We start from the raw sequence: 22,474 nt of genomic DNA, 5'->3' as shown, positions 1-22,474 counted from the left end.
AATCAATTCAAGGACAGGAAATTAAAAGTGCACAAATTATCAGCTCATGGAAAGTCAGGCAGAGTTACGTGGTCAACAAAACATTTCTGGAGCTTCACAGCAAAACAGAGTGGCAGCATTCTGCTAAACAAGTGAAGTAGAAGGAGACAACAGAGATAAAAATAAATAAAAATGGCTCCTTGCAGCTCGTCAAAGTCTCCAGCAGCTCTGAGATCCCAAATTGATTTGAAAAGACTTTATTTACACCGAAATCTTTACTGCAGCTGCAGAAAGCGCTGTGCACGAGGGCGACACCAGACGAACTGTATGTGTTATCTGCTTCGGTTGTGAAAGAGAATCCTGCAGTGCTGCTTTCCTCTGAAGCTCCAGAAATGTTTTGCGGATGACAAATTTTCATTTTCATCTCTGAGACAATGTGTGCATCAAAAATCAGCCTTCTCGTGCTTGTTAAACGAAGGTATTCTGAAGCCCTCACGAGAGAATTTGTATTGGTAGCAGAACATCTGGCCTCGCCTGTGCAATTGTGAAAAATATTCACGCACATACACACACATAAACACACACACACACACACACAAACACACGCTCTGGTTGGCTCATTCGGTGCGTGGAGCTGCATAGCGGCGGCTGCAGGATGAGGAAATGAGGGCGCTCAGGCAGACACGCAGAGAACGAACTGACCTGCAGGCAATTTGTCTCCATGCCCTGGGAATGGCACACAGCATGACAGTGAAGGCACAGGCTGCCAGGGTGGAGAAGAGGCAGAGGTAGAGCACGCCCTCCACGCCATCGTAGCACACCCCCACCATCGCGTCCAGGTAGTCCTAAAGAGGTCAGACACAATGAAAACACAAGACGGTTGTAAAGGCCGATTCCCACTGTTAAGTTTGAAAAAAAAAAAAAAAACACTTAGAGCGCTGGAGTGTGTCGTCTCCAAACTTCACTTCAAGTTCAACATTTTTCATACAGACTGCACGGCAGTCGTGACTCGCTCTCTGCAGGAAACTCACATATGCGTTCATAAGAAAACAGAACAGTGGATCTCATTAAATTTCAAATTCTCCTTGTTGTGCCTCGCTCCGCTCTCTTTCCCAGCTCCACTTTCAGTTTGATGCTGAAGTCCTGCGTGGCCACTTACTCTCCTGTTGACCTAGTTGTGCTGCTGTGATGCCAATTAGGATGAAGAGAACGAACCTTGTTGAGCCCCCTGCAGTCCAGCAGGGCGGTCAGCTGGTGCAGACTGGCCTCTGAGGAATTCAGCACATGCTGGATGCCCACTAGGTCTCTCTGTGGAGAGGACAACGTACACAATCACTGAAAAATCCACCTAATATGCTGCTCCGCAAATAATTTGACTCCCATTGTTCTCAAGGATAGCAGTCGTGGCTCGGTGTTTGTGATACCTCGGCTGTGGGGAACAGAGGCACGGCAAACTGCAGGAGACCCTGGATCTGGATCTGCATGGTGGTCAGGGACCTCTGGAAGATGGTCAGAGGCTGCAGACGAGAGAGAGGAGAGGATTAACACTGATCAGCAGAGAAAGTAAAGCTTTTCAGAGGCTAAAGTCAGTTGTCATGTTGAACCTTTTCCGTCTTGCTCTTGACACATTGTTGACGTTTAGTCCACATCATCAGTCAGCAGCTGATCAAACGTCCAGCAGCAAAAATACTGAAATATGGACAGATGTCTCTCTCCTGAGCTACTTCATCCATCATCAGCTTCTTTACCGCTCGCCTGATCAGGAAAGTAACTTACTATATTAACTAGTTCCCCTGCAGTTCCTTCAAATATAACATGTTTTCTTTCAACGGCACAATATTTCTTCATATCTACCATCTCATCATGTGCTCAGCAGTCTGTGATTGTGGCCATGCAGGTTCATCTTCTCACCAACAGGGGGCAAAATAAGCCTCCACATTCAGTCTGATCACATCCTCGTCTGCCTCGTTTAAGTGTAGCTATAAGTGAATTAATCTGCCACATCTGCAAAGTCAAAAAATGGTATCTTCACAACGGGAGCAGCCTGGACGCCACCCCTGTCCTGTGGCGCTGTGCTGAATTGAAACAGGATACGGTCAGTTAGCGCCGCCATCCGTAAATGTAACTGTTTCCTTTGATCTGACGCTTTCTGGATCTGCATGACTGTCAGCGGCCGACCTGCTCTCTGCTGCACACACAGATCCAACAGCCTGATCCAATCTGGCTTTTTTAAATTCTTTTTATATATATTTTAGCTTGGGTGAGCTCGTTTCTTTTTTTTACTCTGAGCCAAATAAAGTAGGACAGAGAAAGTGGATGGAGGAAGTCGGTAAAAAGGAGAAGAGATGACGGTGATAAGAATAGAAGAAAAGAGCTGCGGTGATGCCCAGAGCGATGAAATCCAAGGGCACGGAGGGTGGAAGCACAGGGCAGCCTGAGAATACGTGAGGGAGGGACGTGAAGGAGAACGAGGGGGGAGCTGGTATGTTTGCCAATCAGGGCGAATTCCCGTGTCTGCCAGCACTGCAGGTGAACTTTGCACCTGTTGGGTATCTGTGTGACAACGAGAGAGCGCCGACTGTGTTTACCAGGCGGGGTGACGGTCGTCCGCCCTCTGTTCGCTGTGCTCTCGTTATCCCCAGGGCACGTCTACGAGAGCCAGATAATAAGATCTGAGCTCCGCTGGGCCGGAGCTGGCAGAAATTGACTTCACCGCTGACACAGTGATGTGACCCGAAGTCTCTCTGAGGAGTCACCTCGCACAACCTCAGCCTGGAGAGGGCACGAGAAGGAGGATTCAATTCTTGTATCGTCTTGGCAGCTTTGTACCATTCCTGCATGTTTTGGCCTGTTTGCTTGATGAATGCCAGAGAATGAAGAAAAACAACACAGAAGAGGAGGAACGATATAAAAGATTGTGCCCCACCAGTCTCACGAGGTAGAAGTCAGGATGTAAATCAGACCGACGGGGCTGAACGGGGAGAAACTGTGTGAGACAGATGAGGCTTGAAGGGCGAAGACACAAACTCCCCGTCGAGCTCTGAGTTACTGAGTTTCAGGTCAAAAGATGTCGAGACATTTAAAGTTTAAAGTGAACAAAACTCTCATTAGTTCAAGTTACGTAAAAAACATTTTTCCATCAGCGTTTAAATCACTATAAATGAACGTCTCCACATTCAGATGCAGTTGTTACGAACCCTCGGTGCAGACGGGAATTTGCATTATTTGAAATTTCTTCTTGCCAGGACTAAAAATTCTGGTGTCTGGGCCCGGTACCCAACATGATATCTACAGCACCAAGGATTAAATCTGACATTTAGTAATTGGCTCGACTCCTCGGGCCTGATGGTGCGTCTTCAATCAGAAAAAAGATCATTTTAATCAGGAAAACCTTTTCAAGGATGTGATGGGCAGTCGAGTTATAAATAACCATTCTTTGTTGTTAATCTGACAGAAGGGACGGCTCAGAGTTCACGCTCAAACTTCTGGGATTAAAAGTGGGTTTATCTTCACTCCTGTTTATCGGCCCGACTGTAGCAGCGACCCGACCTTCGTTTCCATACTGTTTATGTTCTGTAGTGTTGACTGCTGACTGGAGCTGGACAGTTAATATCCTTTACCTCCTGTCAACTGTTTCCTACCTGCTGGAAGGGGTTGGTGAGAGTCTGGTTGCAGTAAAGGTAGTAATGAACGATATCTGTGGAAAGAAGAAGATGAAGCGGATTAAAAGCACGTTACAGCTTCTCGCTCTCTTAACTACAACTCCATAAAAGCAGCGTATCCATCCTCGCTGACGCTCACCAGCACCGATGATCCCCTTGGTTTGGCTCAGGAGGTATTTGTCAGGGGACACACAGAAGTCACTCGTGCCCTGAAACAAAAACAGGACACAATGTGAGAGCCGAGCCTGCAGCTTACAGTCCGTTAACAAGCTGAAAAGTCTTTGTCGAAGCTTATCACCTCATCGCTTTGTCACACAATGAGGAAAATGAAGAGGACAACCCCTCTCTTATAATCCTCTTTAACATGTCTAGACAGGAGGACTTCCATCCTGTCACTCACACGGCTCAGAGCTAACAAGAAACCTGCCTCGACAGAAATAACACAAGTGAGGAGCCGGTGGTCTCGTCTGAACTGTGCCGCCTGAATGTTAAACGTCCCCCGAGCTCAGAACAAACACTTGGCGTGAAGCTTCACCTCCTCTGAGGGGGGGAGCGCTAATGAGCCCAGATGAGATAAAGCAAGCCGAGTTTCCCCGGCAGACCCGGAGCCGGCTTGTTAGGGACGAAGGAGGAAGTTTGTTAAGTTCCTGAAGGGAAGACGACGAACGGGTGAGTTCTGATTAACAGCCGTCTGCAATCAAGAGTTCTGCCAAAGGGCCGCGTTCATTATGCATTCAGTTACTGTGAGCGTCAGCAGCCAGTCAAGCATCTGACGTACACACCTGTCAGACCTGTGGCACACAAAGACAAACAGTGTTCACATTAACACAGCAGCATGCAGGGTGGCTGTTCGTCTGGATGTGTCTGACATCACCAGACCTGCAGCTCGAGCCTCCGTCAGGCTGCTGACGCAGAGCGAAGGAAGCATTTCAGTGATTTTCCAACACTCTCAGGTGGCAGCGGTGCGTTTGGGTTTACGTGATGGACAGGTAAGTGGCCACCGCTTACACACAGGGTCCCGACAGGTGCACCAATTCCCCCCAACAGAGCAGAACCATTACAGCCAGCTGATGTGGACCGACGACCTGTCCGCTGTGTGCTACAATCTGCAGCCCACCCAAAAACTAAAAGAGCGAGTCAAGGGTTAAACCGTTACTGAAAAAAGTCATTTTGTGCTCAGACTGGAGAGAAATCTGTCAGAAAAATCCAGAACATCACATCACATTTATCTTGTCTTCCCCAGAACATTTTAGTTTGTCTGACAGCCCAGTAGTTGACTTGTTTTCGTCTATAAAATGTCAAAATTTCCCAGAACCAAAAAACAAAAATCGCTTCTTTTTCCCAGAATCTTCATTTAAGAAGTTGGAAGCAGCAAATGTTTGACATTTGCCAACATGAATGAAATGTGAGAAATAAAAGTTTTATTTAATTTTGAGCGATTAACTCATTTATTCACGCATATAAAGGATGTTTTGAGGATTATAAATGTGACTTCTTGGACTCGTGCTGGATCAGCAGCTGCCTGTTTCTTTCTGTTTGCTCTGTGGCAGATAAAAAGGCAGCGGACGGTCCAGTCGGGGTCAGACTCAGCCAAACACCACGTGCTGGACGGGTTACGTAACAGACGCACTGAGAGGACAAAATGTAGAGAATGATTCCTGTGAAGCCTCATGATTCATCGAGTTCACCCGGACTGAAATAAACTTGGTGACGTACTCAGAAAAATAATGATGGCTGCAGATATTCATGCTCCCCCGGAGATGTTAGATGAGAGACGACCGCCTGCTCTTCAGAATAATGGAACAAACAACGAAGGAAAACATTCCTCAGCAACGTCTCTTTCCAGAAATCACGACCCAGTTACTCAAGATAATCAACGGACTTGTTGGACCAAATGTGTCACCGTGCAGAAGGACTATCTGGCTACGTGCTAGCATGGGTCTACGTATGTTTCCTTCTGCGTAATCATATGAAAAGAAAAAAGTTCCAACACTAAACTGTCGTACAAAAGTTTGGTGGATTATCTTGATTAACCACGTCGTGCCTTCTTGATCAGACATCACATTTTTGAGTATAGGTTAAATCTATTCTCAACTCGTCAACTTGCACACAGGTTAATCATTCGTTTAGTGAAATTCTCATGAGGCGCACCTTTAATTTAGCAAAGTAAAACATCTTCTCCTACAAGCCATCCGGCGGTGGGTTGAGCCTATCGCTGATGGTGAACTGTTCCTTTAAAGGTCCACAATTATCCCAATGTTTATCCCATTTCTTTGCCTTTAAAAGGATCTTTACACACACAATCAACCTGCACACAACAGACCTCATGTCCCAGTGCAGCAGACTGAACTGTAAACCGTTCAGTACTGTGCTTTGATCGAACGCTGCGTGTTTCTCCCGTGTGTCAGAGCGTCGGCTTCACAAAGAATCCACAGATGGAGACCACAGAGAGCGCAGAGCCGCGAAGAAGATGTGACGCCGCCAGATGAAAAAAGAAAGATGAAACCGGCGACTAATGCGTTGTAACCGATCGCGCCTCCTGCTGCTTTTTTTTTTTTCCCCCCAAACCCCGACACTCATTATCTCCAACTTGAATTCACACATGCTAACAATCCTGCGCAGCCTCGAGTCAAAACACAACAGCAAACCTGAGAAAAGTAGCACAACAGGCCCGAGGCACGTGAGTCAAAACACCAGCGCTCATCCATCCGATCCTCACTTCTTTTTAAAGCCATCTCTCTGTTTTCACACTCTAATTCTCGCCCTCCGGTCAGTTAAACATTTTGAGCAAAACACTGTAATTATTCACATGATTGGTTTTAAAAGCTGCAATTGTATTCCTGGTGTCATAATCCTTGACTTTGAATCAAGGTAATCGGTCTCGTTTAATGGCGCTGAAGGTGTAGATTTGGGATTTTGTTTCTCTTTTGTCGGCCTGTTTTCGGTGCCGTTCGACGGCTCAGATCAGATTTTCAGACGCCGCCGCAGCGCTCGTGCACATTTTACTGAGAGTAATTCAGATTCAGGATGAAATTCACTGAAGGCTGGACAGATCCTTGATTAGCAGCTGATACATAGTCGTTTTGATGAGAGGATGCAAATGCAACAAATTGCAGCTCAATCCTCAATTAACATTTCCATAAAAACGTCCGCGTGTCTCTGAGACTGACAGCCGTTTCTCTTCCTTTTGTACGAACACTGTACAGGTTTCACACAGATGCAGATACATGAACATCAGCACATACACAGTGTTGTATAATCATCTCTTCCCTCCCTCACGCGCTAAAATACATTTTTCAAGTGCAGCGTGCGTGTAGTTAAAGCAATTCATCACCACTGTCAGGCGTGACAGGAATTGATTACAGGCCCGTTTACAGAAGTTTATATTGGGGGTAAAGCAGCCGGCTGAGGGCTGAGGGGGGTGAAGCAGCTCACCACAGCGGTGGCCAGGTCAGCTCCCAGAGACGTCCAGCTCAGGACCAGCGTCAGCACTCCGAACACCATCATCCTGCAGGGACACAAAGCAACAGCGAGGTCACAGAGCAGTAAATCATCCAGCCGAACGCAGATTAACTGAAACCTCAGCGACACCGACGTGAAGCCAAATACAGTGAAGCCGACTGTAGCACACAGTCCCAGTTTCTACATAACGATGCCTGGTTTCTCTTTTTTTTCCATGTGTGTGTGTTTGTGTCCAGCACAGTCAGCCATTAAATGCTCCGCTTTGCTCACTGGCTAGGTGCTAACATGCTAACACTGCCAGCTGGTGCTGAGCAGGTTGCAAAATAAACAATAGAATGAAAATACAGAAATAAACACACACACAGTAAAATACAATCACATCATGAAGACATTTAAAATACTTATTATATGTAAAGTAAATGTTATATTGTCAGTTCAGTTTCAAAAACCTGGCGCCTACGTTACCCACAATGCAACTTTATGGGAAATTTATGGGGATGCAACAATGGGAATTAATGCGATGAGGTGCAGCTTCCTCTGGAGCCACAAAAGGCTTCATATTACTTGTTATTTGACCTATAAACACACTTTAACGTGTAAAACTGTTGGAGTTTCCCTTTCAGCTTCGTCTGCTGCCAAGACAAACAGTAATCAGAGCCGTGAGACGATAAACTGCCAGCTGGGAGAATCACAACGATGTTTTAAATCTCCACAGATGACATACGAACACTCATGTGATCCAGTTCTGATCTGAAACTCGTTACCGTCTGTGTAAACAAGCAGAACTCATTCTGTAACACAGACGAATGTTCAGCATCCTGGAGTTTTCGTCCCAGCAGCCTCTGCTTGTGAGAGGAAGCGAGTTGAGCCTCGAGGACCGGCAGCGATGATCTCACTGGACTGTCATCTACATAATAAGTCAGAGGTTGTGTTCGTTTCTGTTGGGAGTCGATCCTGCAGTTTTCTTGTTTTCTTTTTTAACGTACAGCTGCAGCTTTATGAACCGGAGCAATCGGAGCACGAGCGCTCAGCTGGCCTACATTCGATTACAGCCCCCCGGGTGGACGGCTGCTCGCTGCACCCAGGAGGACATAAAGGAAACGTGGTTTTGTTTTACAGCGGCGTCTCTCCCCGATGAGCTCGCAGAGACACCAGAGACACCGCGAGCGTCTCCTGCTGCCGGTCTGTGTGCTCGTACAGTAAGACCGAAGATCAATACACGTTAAAAGAGGAACGCCGGTGAGATCAGCTCTCATCAGCGGAAATAATCTCCAGAAAATCCAATCAGCTTCCCCGATGTTTCACTTACAGCGTGTCACTTTTGTTTAAACTCGGATATACACGTCCATCTTTCTCTGCGACGATACGAACGAGCCTCTACTTGACCTTCTTTATCTTTATTTCCCTGGTTGTTTACTCTCTTTCATTACCCTCACTCCTTTCTCTCCTATCTTTTCTCTTTATCAGTGTTTCGTTCTCATGGTCCGTCTCCTTCCTCCACTCAGATTCAGAGCTCTGACACCGAGCGAGGACACGGAGAGGAGAAAAGGCTTCACTGACTCCTTATCTTGATTTGGAGATGGAAAGTTCCATCTTGTTGGTTTCAGCGTGATTTACTACAGAAAACGTCTGAATGTATCTGTGTATTAAAGTTTAGTCGGCATCCTGAATGTTACTGTGATTTATGGAGAAACCTGGAATTTTTATTGGTAAAAACATAATGAAGCTTAAATTAATTTTGTATCTCTGATGGATCAGTGGGATAAGAAAAAGATCTGCGCAACAAATCTCTGTTTATTTCTCTCTTTCTTCTTCTCTTTATGTTTGTTTCTTGTCAAATATTGAATGAATTCTTCACACTAAGCTTAAAAAATCTTCCACAGAAAAACAAACTGAGCAGGAAACTTCCCTCTTCGGTCCGACTGGTCACAGCTTCTGTCCACACTCAGGAGGCACCGGCTCACATGGCTTTGTTCAAAAAAGGTCACGAGCCAAAAAAAGTCTGGGAACCATCATCGGCCCGCGGGTCCACCAGGGCCCGGCGGAGAGTTTGTTGTGATACCGGCCTGCGTGAGCTTCTTTTAACTATGACTCTGGATGACCGGGGCAAACGGAGGAGAAATGCTCGCTCTCGTCCAAGACAAACAAGACTGTGTTCAGTTTCGTGCTCTGGTACGCAGCGAGGGTTCACCGAGCTACACGGACGAGCAGGAAATCGAGTGTAAACTCGATGTAAAGTACGTCAAGTGAAAGAGTCGCGGAGGCCAGCGAGCAGGGCGGATGGACCCACCAAGGACGAGGCCGAGTCGCTCTGAATTAAATCAGGGAGGAAACGGAAACCTCATGCAGTAAAATGCTGTTATATCTGCTCTGAACACAACGTTAGCAGAGGCATCGCACAGACCGCACTCAGAATGTAACGCGTCAATTAAAACTTGATTAAAGTGAAAGTGACGAGATCCTCGGAGCACAAACTGCAGGAGACGAGTCAGCTCGACACAGTCGTAACAACGCTGTGATCTCACGCTCTAAATTTAGGACATCGCGGTGAGAATGTGAAGACGAACACAACACACACACACACACACACACCATGACAGTGTGTTCGTGTGTCTGGAACAAGTCAGAACAACTTCCTGACAGATTGGGAGCTTTCTTAACTATCAGGATGACTAAGAGACACGTGGAGTTGTGGCCAAACAAAAAGACTAAATGTCGACTGATCAGCCACGACATTGAGAACCACCTACAGAAGCTCTGACCGGTCGGCCACGGTCAGAAGGCTTTGGGTCCTCTGCGCTGACGTCTGTGGATCGGACTTGTTCTAGCGCGTCCCACAGACGCTCGGTTGGATTAGGATCTGGGGAATTTGGCGGTAAGGTCAACGCCTCGAGCCGTTTGTTGTGTTCCTGCTGGCTGGAGGGCTCGCTGCCATCAGGGAGCGCCGGCGTCACGAGGGGGAGCGCTCGGTCCACGAGGTATCCAAGCAAAAACGTCGCATCAAAAGCAAGAAGATCAATGTTCCTCTCATCAGCTGTCGGTGGTTTTCACGCTGTGGCTGATGGGTGCACACTCGGCCTCATCGCAGTCTTGTAATATCACTCTGGAGTGTTGTGGAAGAGCCGCATTTTAAATAAATCATCAAACAAGTGGCATCTCATCTGGCGCTCTTTCAAACAAACAATCTGCTGTGACCTTATTTGCAGCTATTCAACTTCCTCGATGAATGTTGAGCTGCTGCGTCATCTCCACACGTCCTGCGGTCGGAAGGTTCATCTCTTTTTTATACACGCAGGACTTCACTGTGTCCGTGAACACATACAGACATGCACAGCACCAGGCTGAGTCCGTCTGTGTCGGCAGAATTCAAAGCATTTAATGGGTCTTGTAGTTACTGATGTATTGACCTGGTTCTGGTGGATTGTGGTTGTACAAAGCACCGGAAAACTAAAGACCTGGGTTCTCATCCTGAGCGTGATGGGTTTAGGGAAACAGACCCACTTTAGTAAAGGCTCAGTTAAATATTGATGAAGCAGCAGTGAGGAGCTGCTATCAGCGAGAGACGAGGAGGCTGACGCTCCTCTTCGCCTTCTCTCTCACAGGAGATGCAAACAGAGGAGGCGGTTACAGCAGAAAGTCTTCAGGACGGCGTCTGCAGTGCTGCCTCCACCGTGGTTTGTATATTCCAGCTGCACGTCGACCTTCTTTTAGTCACCGGGCCTGAATAACACGTCACTTACAGCCTCGTCTGAAAAGTCCTCTCTGTCCTCGCCGCTCTCTCATTTTAGAAAATTGAAATGTCCTTCAGCGCGGCGCACCGATGAGACCGATTTGCAGGTCAGAGAGGAGACGAGGAGGCACGAAATGAAGAAGTGAGAAGAGCAGGAGAATGAATTTATGAATTTCTTCTGACTTTCTCTCCTGATCTGATCGGTGACAGACGGTTCGTCTTCCCTTTCACAGCTTGTTGTTTCAGAAAATCAGCATTATATAAATCTCCACGCCTCGACTCCTCTTGACCTTTAATCAGTTTGTTCATCTGTATTCAAGCCGTAGGAGCTTTCTTGCATTAATTACTGTTGTTGTATCTGATCGGCAGTCTCAGCGTCACAGGTGGGAAACTAGCTGCTGAACTCAGCGGCCGTTTCTTCAGGCGTATTAATCAATCTGTGCGTTGGACATCTGCACCAACTCCCAATCTGCTATTAGCACTTCTACCTGCAGGCAGTTAATACATATTTATTCTTCTTCCTTACAAAAGCATTTTTTTATTGCGAAGCCCACTCAATTACTGTGTTGGCTGTGATGATATTCCCCCGCGTACGACAGCTCTTATTATTATTCCTGTCTTCCATCTTTTTAACTTCTCTGCGTGAGGAGAATATTCGTTCTTGCATCCATAAAAACGTCGAGCTCGGGAAAACAACCCTGCGCCGCGTCTGCGGTACATCGTGACTTTTTAAGGTTCAGTTCTGCTCTGACGCGCCAGGTTCCGACATCTCGGCCGCCTCGATATAACGGAGGTGGAGGTGGAGGTGGAAGGGAAGTCTGTTTCTGAGGTGCTGAAAAATTGAGCAGCGAAAACACGAAACCAAATAAAATGTGCTCACAGCGACATCTATGGATATCCCTCGCTCTCGCCTCACATGTGGGCGTCTCTTCCCGTCTGAGCTGTTACCGCCTGTCATGCTAACAGCCAGTTATAAGGAGTCGTCGAGCCCCCCAGAGTGTAATCTGCTCCCGAAAGGCCTCCAACCACTTCCACTCTGCTGGAGGAGGGCAGACACTCTTGACACTGACTCATCTTGTGTGTGCAGAGCGGCGGGAGGAGGATGAAGCGGGAGGACGAGGGGTTTGCGGTTAGCAGGGCGAGTTTAGAGCATCTCACACCCTCAGCTGACTGATCGAGAGCGACAGAGTGACGCTCGCTGGGCTGAACGGAGGCGCGGGTGGATTTCATGCCCCGTGAAAAGCTCCTTTACAGCCAGAAGAGGGAAAATAAATAAATAAAAAAGGAAAAGTTAAGCTATAAATACTGTGAGGAGATTAAAGGCAAGCGGAGGCTGCATGGATACAGTAAACACTTAAACATACAGTGAAGCGTGCGCGTGCAATATTTCATCACCTGTTAGATAATCGCTCAGCGGGACACGAATCGGGATGTGTGGGAGTGTTTTCATGCCATGAATCTGTCGTCACGACAACAACAACAACAACAACAACAACATCCTGTTTTAATTGAAAAAGCTTCTGCTTAAAGGCCCAACACACAAAAACATCATTTTACAGGTCTGTGAATATCATCAGTGTGACGACACGTCATGTTGACTCGATGACTCATGCAGCTACGCCTTTATTTTGGAATTCCCCACGGCGTGTCTGAGGTGGCAGGGTCCGCCACACATAAACAAAGTAGAACAGTATGAACTTGTGTTAGTTTATTCAGTTTGTTTAGAAAAAAAGATATTTCTCCCTTGATCACAATTTCTTTACCCAAAAACTACAGAGTGCACCTTTAAGTGTGTTTAAGATCAGATGCTTCAGACACTTTTACTCAATAAAGACCTTTAAGATGAAGTTTTATTAGTTTGTGATCAATAAAAGACGCTGTTGGACCGACTCAAACACAAATGACATCATCTGGTAAAAATGTAAACGTATAAAATAAATCCACTTCGATCTGTCGACCTGCAGAAGTCGACAGACACAAACTCGTCCAGGAGAACTATTAAAGACATCAGCAGATATTTAGAAAGAAAAAGCAGAATATTATTATTAAATCAGGGTATTATTGTGTAACTGGGACGCATGTTTCTCTGTAATTAACACGACCTGCTGCTTTACTGCTTCGTGTCCACGTGTGCTTTTATTTCTCTGTGTCCTGGTTTCTTTCTTGTCACTCATAAAGGGCAGTCAGTAAAATATTGATATGAAAAAAAGGGGCCTAAAAATACAAAGCTGAATAATTGATGACGCGCCACACGAAGGCCGAGATATCCGGCACGCCGAGTCTGTTGCTGAATGTGATTCACGTCTACGGGCAGTGAAAACAGGTCGAGTGTTAAACTGGAAAAACAATCATCAGGATGTTCAGTCGTCGATAACATCAGACGGCCTCGCTCCCGTCAGTCCGCAGCTCTCGGATCCAATTTGTCGAGCGACGCTATTGAGACGTTAACGCTCAGAGCGAGCTCCGACCGACCGCGGGCGACGCTGAGAGGCAAACAGCGGCGAGGACGATCAGGGCCGGCGTTCGTTCGAGGTCGTGATCCGATACACAGGAGGAGGATCAACTCAACTCAAGTCTAAATGAAGAACTAAACGTATCATATCTGTTGTTCCTGTTCCTCATGAAAGATTCATGCACGCACAGCACGAATTATGTTGCACCTCGTAAATAAAAAATGATCTTCATCGGGACAATAACATGTGGACGAACGAGCGTTTAACAGCCACATTAACGGCAGAATCAGCCTCTCAGAAGCAAGAAGACAGAAACAGAAGACAGGATGAAAACAGGTTTGTTCTGGTGCTGTAACAGTGTGAGAGGAATAACGAAGTGTTTGATTTGTGAACGCAGCTTCAGCAACATCTGGACCGTCGCAGCTGCAGCAGCTCTAATGCGACAAAAAAAGAAAATTAAATTTGTGATTTATTTAATCTGCTAATCTCCCAATCCGCCCCTCGCTCTCACACATCCCGCCCTTCCTCCCTGTTGTTCAGGACAGAAAATCACATCTTTTCTCTACAGAACTCCTCGTCTCTGTAAGCAGGAGGGAACATTAGACTCACGTGGTGAGCAGCCAGCGAGACTGCTTGGCCAACCCGAGGCAGGCCAGCAGGCAGATGATCAGGTCCACGATGAGGAGCAGCAGGTAGCTGAGCCACCTGTGGAGACACAGAACGAGGACATGATGCAGGAGGAGGCTTGTTTACGCAAAACAAGAAGCATTTTGTTAAAGAGAAACTGTTAAACTTGTGTTCAGTTCTGGATTCATCAACAGGCTGAAGATCTTTAGCGACCTGTGACGTCGCTCTCTCTCTCGACTGCCTGCTGATGAAGAAATGTCGTGAAATGAAAATCAAGTCGACGTCCAGGATCTTCCACCTGCTGCTGTGAACTTTTGGTCTTCAGGACACGACGCTTCCCGTCTCCTGCCGCCACGTCTGAGTGCGATCACGCCTCCTCCTGTCTTGTTTCCTTTTGTTGGTTTCTTTTATTTAGTATTACCTGCTCGACTGTATATAAAAGCTTGTATTCCTGTTTGCTCACAGGCCTGCTCTCTGTCAGTCAGTCGAGCACGAACCCTGACCTGGACTTTGATGATTTCCTCCAACACTTCACAAGCCTGCGGACGATTTCTTGAAGTTGTTTTAACGCTGCGGGACTCTGGAGTTCTTTGTGAAGTGGATTTTTAAAAAAAATTTTATCTGTTGCAGTCGAAAGGATTTGACTTTGAGAGCAACAGCAGCCGACGTTCTGCTGACATCAACCAACGATCGGCGTCCAGCACAACAAAGAAGTCCGACAGAGAGAAAAATACACAATTTAAAAGATTTAATAAAGAGAATTAAAGCAATTAAATAACTTCAAAAATGACTTTGACTGTGATCTGAGGTGAGTGTTGGTGCTGGAGGCGACGCTCTGGTCCAACATCGCCTTCTGCAGAGACGCCATCTGTTACGTGAGCGGTGGTCAGTCTGTGTCCGGCCCGTCCAGATGGTTAATAATGAATGGACTCGGATCCATATGGCTGATAGCTGCATGCTGGGAGAACGTGGGAGGGAGGAGGAGGAGCAGCTCTCTCACCTTTTCAGTCTGATCGATCAATCGCTCGTCCAACTCGCTCCACTCGTCCCTCCGACATCAAACTCACTGTGCAGCCGTCTTTTCTTTTTTAATTATTTCTGTTATTCATCATCTGCGGCTCCGTCACTCTGCAGCATCTCCTTCATCTCCCCTCCATCTTTCTTTTTCTCCGCCAGCTCGCTGCTGTTTCTTCCTCGTTTCATCTTCTCCTCCCTCTTGGCAGCGTACAGTACGAGAGGCCGGGACGCCAACATGCACACGGAGGCTCTCGGGTGACGCCGCCGTGTTTTCTTCATCCAATTACGAGACGAACGGGACGCTGCACAGAATCACGTCCTGGAGAAACGGTGCAGGATGAGACTGAGTTTCTGAACTGATTTATCGTTCAGGGAGAAGGAGGAGAGGCCACCAGCACGACTCCATCCCCGTTTACACCTGTCGTCACGTCCCGCCCCTCGAAAACACATCACGTAAATTACTTTACCTCCGTCTGGACGTCTGAGGAACGTTTGCCAACCTCGGCCTCGAACGTCAGGCTGAAGAACGACCGCTCAAAGTAGTTTCTTTTTCGGAAGATGATAAATTTCACCTGTCGTCAGCTAAAACCCCAAAAGAAGCACGATGATGTAATCACAGCCAACCCCCCCCGAAAATGAGACGAAGAATCAGACGCACCAGAGGAAATTCTCTTGTTCTAGTACGGAGGCTTTTAGACAGAAGTCCTGGTTCTGATTCTGCCAGGAAAGTAAAAGCACAGTAATCCTCGACATCAGCCGGATTTACTGCCTCGTCTCTGCACCGGTCGACTGTCGGATAACCAGAACAGAACGTTGTCTTTTTTTCAGATATCAGGTGTCAGAACCTCGTCATTTTGTCCTTTTATACATCGTATGTTAAACTATTTTTAGTTCTGACCTCTTCACTGTGTTCTTAGTGTGTTTTTCTGTAAGTAATTAACATTATTACTTTTTCACTTCATCTTTCTGTGACTCTTCAGCTGTTGTAACATGTGGATGTCTCTGCTGAGGGATTAATGAAGTCTCATCTCATCTGGGTGGATGGAAGGAAACCCGGCAGCATTAATGCCTCGTGCTGCTGCCGGTGCGGAGCAAATCAAAAACCCAGAAGAGAAAGCAGCTTCCTTAATGACCCGAGCAACGTGTCTCTCTTTCAAACGTCTGTACGAACTGTTCGAGGGGAGGATTAGAACAGAGCCTGCCGCCTGTAGAGAGGAAACGTGGGAGAGACGCTTCCTGGAAAGAAGAAGAAGAAGAAGAACGTCGCGCTGCGTTCTTCAGATTCACTTAATTAACACGACAAACAAGCGCGAGCTGGAAGAGTAAACAAAGAGGTGACGGACGAGAACGCTGAAGACAGACAACGAACTTTAACACGACGACATCCCGACTGCACACAATCCATTCACTGTGTTTCTGAGAGGTGGTAATGAGTCTGTTAACAGAAGACAATGTGTGTCTGCTCTCCGGCGCTGAATTATCGGCGGAGCATCGGAGTCACGTTACAGATCAATACCAACTCATGGAGCCCAGAAGCTGCTGCAGAGTTTGATGGTAATGAGACGAGTCTTTGGATAACAGTCGTTAAAATTACGCAGCTGTAAACTTTGTTGTCTGTGCCGTTAAAGCGCTGATGTAACGATTGCTTGTTGTTTTGTAGGATGCTATTTTAAAACGGAGAGAGATCCACACTCCATCTTCTCCTAAGTGGATGATAAACATCATGTGATGTATTGAGGTCATGACGTGCAAAATGAAAACCACCTCACACATGAATTATCTATTCAGCTGCATGTTCTCGCTGATTGCAGCCATGAAAGAGAAATGATCTGCTAAGATTTAATGTGTGGAGTCGTAGTTTTCATACATGAGCGCTGACGTGACGTCCGCCTCCCCTCACGCTTCGTCGTCCTCTCCAGGATAAATCGACACACTCGTGGTTTTAATGAAACTCCTCTGTACTGATTTGCATTTTGTAAATGCACGCTCAAATTTGTGCCTCCCACTTAAACTGTGGGTGAACTGCATCCTTCAACATATTCATGACAACATCGAGGCACATCTGAATCCTGTGCTTCGTCCCGCTCCTCTTCCTCTTCCTCACCTGTAGTACTCGACGTTTGCCATTTGATCGGCGACGACCGCCAAGTCCACCTTCGCCTGCGCCCAGTCGGGCAAACCGAGCAGCTGCTTGATCACGTTGTCGGCCATCTGCTGCATGAACTGCAGGGTCTGCACGTAGTCGCCGCGGGTGGCGAAGATCTCGTCCAGCCTGGCGAGGTGCTGGTGCAGGCCGCTCTTCATGCTGCCCATGGTGCCCGTCACCTGGAGGACACAAGAGAAAGAGTCAGGGTCGGCTGATGGACGACACCATCCACTACAACTCCCTGACCATCGTGATTTGAACGTGAGCAGCGCGTCCCGTCAGAGTTGTTGCTGTTTGTGATGTGTGAGCAGAGGAAAGTAAACGGTTGCTGCTCAGTGAACTAACGTAACGTCTCCGCGTTCGATCGTCCTGTGGAAACAGCTCAGACCAAACTTATAAACTTCTGCTGGTCGAGTCAGCTAACTTCCTGTTTAGCCTTCTTCTAACTCGATTACGGATAAAATTATTTAATCAAGCAGCTTTTCAAGAATTTCGACCAAATTGATCAAATTATAACAGTGAGATGAGTCTTTTACTATCTTAGCTTACAGGAGAAAGTCTTTTTGGGAACGTGTGCATCACGTTAAGATGTAGTTTCACGGTTTGGCCAAGAGATTTTTGTTTTTACTTCACTCTGCTGCTACAAAACAGCCAAAAACACAATGTTGGCACGAGTTGGACTTTAAATTAGGTTACAGTCAGGCGGATAAGATTAGCGACTGGGAAGAGAAAATCAAACTCCTTCCTCACACAAATCTAATTGACTAAAGATGAAAATGAGTGTGAAGAGCAGAAATTCAGTCTGATCGCACCATGAAAACATCAAACTTTCTATTCGTCCAAAACTTTAAAGTTTATTGACATGTAACTGCATAAATAATGATCTTCCCACCTGCTAAACATCAGCGTGTTAGCATCATCTCTGTGGGCATTTTATTTGAATGTTGTTAGCACTGAGCTGAGAAAACTTGTGTGTCTACGTTCATCCTCACAGAGCTGCAAGCGTTGATCACTGCTAACATCTCACTCTGTGATTGAGTAGGTTTTCTGAAAGCTGCCAGCGGTAAAATAACCCAGTTTAAAGAGATAATAATACTCTGCTTCACTAAAATATCAACGCTCTCCACAGACTGTTCTTAGAGCCGAGCAGAGCAGTGTGTTCCTGTGTGTGTTCCTGTGTGTGTTCCTGTGTGTGTTCCTGTGTGTGTGTGTTCCTGTGTGTGTGTGTGTGTGTGTGTGTGTTTTCTGCTTTTTCTGCCTGAGAAAGTTTCCAAAGAAAGCGAAAGAGGAAAGTGGTCAAAGGTGAGTTTATCCTAAACACGAGGCCGGTCTGTGGAGCTCAGAGAGGAGGGGGAGCGTGGGTGTCGGTGAAGAAGAAGAAGTCCAGTCTGAGTAAACAGTTCTTCTTGGAAAACAGCCAGAACCAGACAGCCCCGGGGTGAAATACAAGGTTTACTGGTGTACTTTTTTTTTTTTTTGTCCGACTCGCTAACGAGACCGATACCATCAGCCGTCAACAATCAGTTCCCCGAACTAAACTAACGGCTCTGTTACTTAATTTTTACCTTCCTGCCCAAATGCAGCAGCACCAGAATATATTTGAGACGGGAACATCTCCCGTGCAGCCTTCACCCGTTTCCTTGGATTTAATTACTCCGTGATTTGCTCGAAGGGGGAAGTTGTTTACAGGGGAAATGGCATTCACAGAGACGTTCTGCTATTTGATAATTAAAAAGGGTAATAAATGCTCCTCACTCAGCTGGGTACTTGGCATTCACAGGAGAGGAAAACTCATATTGTTGCTGTGTTTGTTGGGGACGTGGGGGGGGGGGGAGGGGCATCGCTGAAGCCGAGACGAGGAGAAGTTGGGTGGAAGTAATTAGTCGAGGTTTTGCAATCGACAAGCGGCAGCTGAGCCAGGCACCAGCATGCTAACACGCTCGCAGTGACAATGCTAACACGCCGATGCTCAGGATGTAAAGTGCAGCAAAAAAGCATCTCGTGCACTGCAGGGCTCTGATGAGCAGTGGTGCCTGAAACACTACTCACAACTACGGTGCATCAACTGAGCGGATATCTGACTGTTAGCATGCTAACATGCTAACATTTAACATAGCTGAAGGTATTTTCAGTCTTACGCTAAATAAAAATATGACCTATATGTCTCGATGGCAAAATAAGTGGACGGAGTCGGGAAGCCAATGCAGAGGTGACACTGGTTGCAAAAATATGTCTGGTTGTATGTAAGCTTATGAGAAATTTACACCACTTCCCACTTGATTATTTACCTCAGCGAACAGTTTTCTAATGAGTTTATGGCCTCAATCTGTAGTTTGACGTCTTCTTCACTTCAGCATGATGTTGATTCTGTAAATTACCGTCCATATTTACGAGTAAAGTAGACGATAAATCACAACATGACTTATAGCTATAGACAAGTTCTCAGTCAGATCCAATCAGATACACGCAGATCAATGTTTATCCTCCCCAGTTCCACCGTCTCGTCCAAACATTGTCACTTCTAGCTCCAAAAAAACAAAGATAGAAAGTAAAACAGGAAGTGGCTCCATCTGATATTCACTGTACAGTCTACTTTATTACTGTAGTGAAGTGTTCACTCATAACCAACCCTACGATGGCGGTTAAGACAAAGTCACCCAAGTCATCAGAAATTCATCCTCTGGAGATCATGAGCACACGTGCACCAATTTTAATGGAATTTCACTGAAGTCGTTAAAAGTTCTCACTCCGGGCCAAAGTGCTGATGCAACCAACGCGCTCCACGTTACCGTCCCTCGAGCCGCGCTGCTCTGCCCGGCTAAAAATATCCATCCATACATCCATTATCTATACCCGCTGATCCTTCAGGGCTGCACCGACATTTACAGGCAATTTAAAGGCTGAGGCAGGCGGAACATGCAAACTGCCTCACACTGCACCCAGCACGTGTCTGGAGATCTGCAGGGGCGGTATCACACAGGAACTGGACTTAAAGCAACATACAGACTGCTCCAGTTCTGTCCGAGGCCGGCTCACTGCTTACTAAAAATATTCTGTGCATTCAGAATTATTTAAAAAGACGTTATAAGCGCGTTAAGACCCGACACACAGTGGTTTTAATATCTCAAATGAAATAAAAGAGCCACACTGAAGCCAGCAGTGGGCTCACAGTCACGGGCCTGTGGTTCTGTGTAGTTCGTTATCTGATCGCTCATCACGACCGCTCCCCTCCTCAGAGGCAGCGGATGAAATCACAGATGAGAAAATGAAGCGATGTATCTGATCGTCGCCTCCTGTGCGAGCATCTTATCTAAAACGCTCGGGGGGAAGCAGCCAATCCAGCTAATCTCTCCGTCGTCTTGGTCTGATCTTCGCCGCGTAAGTGATCCGCGCCGATCAAGAAGATACGAGTCCCGGTCCCGAGACTTTCAGGTCTTTATCTCAGCCTGGTGTTTCCAGGCCATGGAGACGCACTCGCTAAACAAACTCACACAGCGTGAGACGTGTTTGGTGCAAAGCTTCTTTCTTTCACTTCTGAACACCGGAGGGTAGACGGCAAACAAAAGACCCTCAGAAATCACGATAAATTACGTAACTGTGACAAATGACAAGCGGCCTCGGGCCGACAACATGACGATGTGCCGTCAAATATCCGAATGAGTTTCTGGCTCGAGGAGACAGAAGAAAATACGGATCAGTGAGAATTAGTTAAAGGTTCATTAGTCTCACATGGTATTCTTTATTTCATTCTACAATCAAATGATAAACTCTGAATTTATAATTCCTTCTTTCACAAAGGAAATGTCATTTCAGATAACTAAGTATTTGTATTTTACATGGAGTTTTACCACTAATTTTACTCCGTAATTAATATCAGACCGTTCATTTCATCCTCCTTCCTCACCTGTGGCTGCTGGTTTGTTGGCTGGTCGGTTGGGTAAATGGTTTAATGTTCAGTTTGTTTGCTGGTTGGTTGGTTTATTAGCAACATACAGAACAGATTTCCAGTAAACTTGAAGTGAGAATGGATAAACCTCATTAACCTTTGCTTCACATCTGTTTAAAGATACAGATGCAGGAGTTTTTCCCTCTTTCTTAAATGAGAGACAACCTGTTTTCAGCACATCAGGCGTATTTAGTTTGCTTGTATCTATGAGTGAGTTAAATCTGATGCAGATTTGAGATCTGGGGAGCTTGAAAAATGGCTGGTTTTAGGTTTTTAAGTGATATCAGGGCCATCCAGTTTGAATTTACAGGAACTGTTGGAGGTACGCGCTCCACTGAGTCCCATTCAATTCCCATCTTAGGCTTATTACAGCAAGGTCGGGATTCCAAATGAGTTCTTGTGTTTTTTTTTTTGCCCCAGCGTTACAAAACCACCTCTCAGGCTTCACAAAACACAAATCGCACTTCCTTCACTGGAACTGGATCTGTGTTTCAGTCTGTCGGGCTGGTACGCAGCCTCGGAGGACGCGATGCTTCGATGTGACTCTGGGGTCACGAAACAGACAGAAAACAGAGCATCCATCTGGGACTGGAAACTAAAACCGCTTGCCAAAGTTTGTATCCACAAGAAGCCAGACGTGGAATCTGTTGTACAGTTAGAAAACGACCGCAGGGCTTTCACTCCGCAGCCACTGACTTCTCAATCGATGAAATCATTTTAATTCAGCTGCTGAGTAAATACCCGAGAATCATTTTCTCTATATCCTCTTCTCACCCTGTAATTGCTTGATAAATGACAACCAGTGAGTGTATTTGCTCAAGAAAAACAAAGGTTAGGATTGCCTGAACCTCCTTCTCAGGCTCCGAGTCGCTGTCTCTGCCTGATAGTGGAGAGAGTTTCTGCAATTAAACTTGAATGTGGGAGCTGGAGCATGAAATGGAACACGGGTCTGGAGTGCCTCGGCAGCTCGGTCACCCCGAAGCTCAGCGGCGCATCTCTTTAAAAATATATTCCTTCCAACCTCCTCTTGTCCTGTCAGATTCTCGATGACCACAGAGCTTTCAGCCGGTTGTCCTGCAGTGAGACTTGCAGGTGTTTATGAAAAACTGAGCGGACATTAAAATCAAGACATCATAGAAACACCCAACTGGCCCACACAGCCGAGACTTCAGACCGAAAAGGAAGGAAGTGGGTTTGTCACACTCGAAATGGTTTTGCTCTAAGTACCATCACACACAACCAGATGACGGCAGTTCCAATGACTCTATGAGTGCTTGTGGTTGATTTCCTCTGAGAACGAGAGTTCACACAGAGGTGGAGTGGAAAGTGGTTTGGCTGCAGAGTTGACGACCTCTGGCCCAGCGCGAGCATTTTCTCCTCGACCTCACGCGGCTGCCAGTCCAGCAACGTCAGAATATGGACGTCAGTGTTGATGTTTGGCGGTCGAGAACT

General features: G+C 46.5%; 1 protein-coding gene across 3 annotated transcripts in view; it reads right to left on the bottom strand.

Moving 5' to 3' along the window:
* ttyh2 (tweety family member 2) overlaps positions 1-22,474 on the bottom strand; it is a 53,304-nt gene that overhangs the window by 5,480 nt on the left and 25,350 nt on the right. For 2 of the 3 annotated variants that reach the window (XM_037081977.1, XM_037081978.1), the window contains exons 4-11: positions 17,035-17,255; positions 13,896-13,991; positions 7,077-7,149; positions 3,781-3,850; positions 3,621-3,676; positions 1,404-1,496; positions 1,195-1,287; positions 682-824 (exon numbers count right to left, since the gene is read on the bottom strand). In XM_037081977.1, coding sequence (XP_036937872.1) covers positions 682-824; positions 1,195-1,287; positions 1,404-1,496; positions 3,621-3,676; positions 3,781-3,850; positions 7,077-7,149; positions 13,896-13,991; positions 17,035-17,255 — 845 coding nt within the window. The remainder of the gene's footprint in view (positions 1-681; positions 825-1,194; positions 1,288-1,403; positions 1,497-3,620; positions 3,677-3,780; positions 3,851-7,076; positions 7,150-13,895; positions 13,992-17,034; positions 17,256-22,474) is intronic. The other variant, XM_037081979.1, reaches the window with a different exon arrangement.

Source organism: Acanthopagrus latus, chromosome 20 (assembly GCF_904848185.1).
Source record: "Acanthopagrus latus isolate v.2019 chromosome 20, fAcaLat1.1, whole genome shotgun sequence".
Taxonomy (NCBI): Eukaryota; Metazoa; Chordata; class Actinopteri; order Spariformes; family Sparidae; genus Acanthopagrus; species Acanthopagrus latus.
This window is presented reverse-complemented; position numbering and strand designations above follow the sequence as displayed.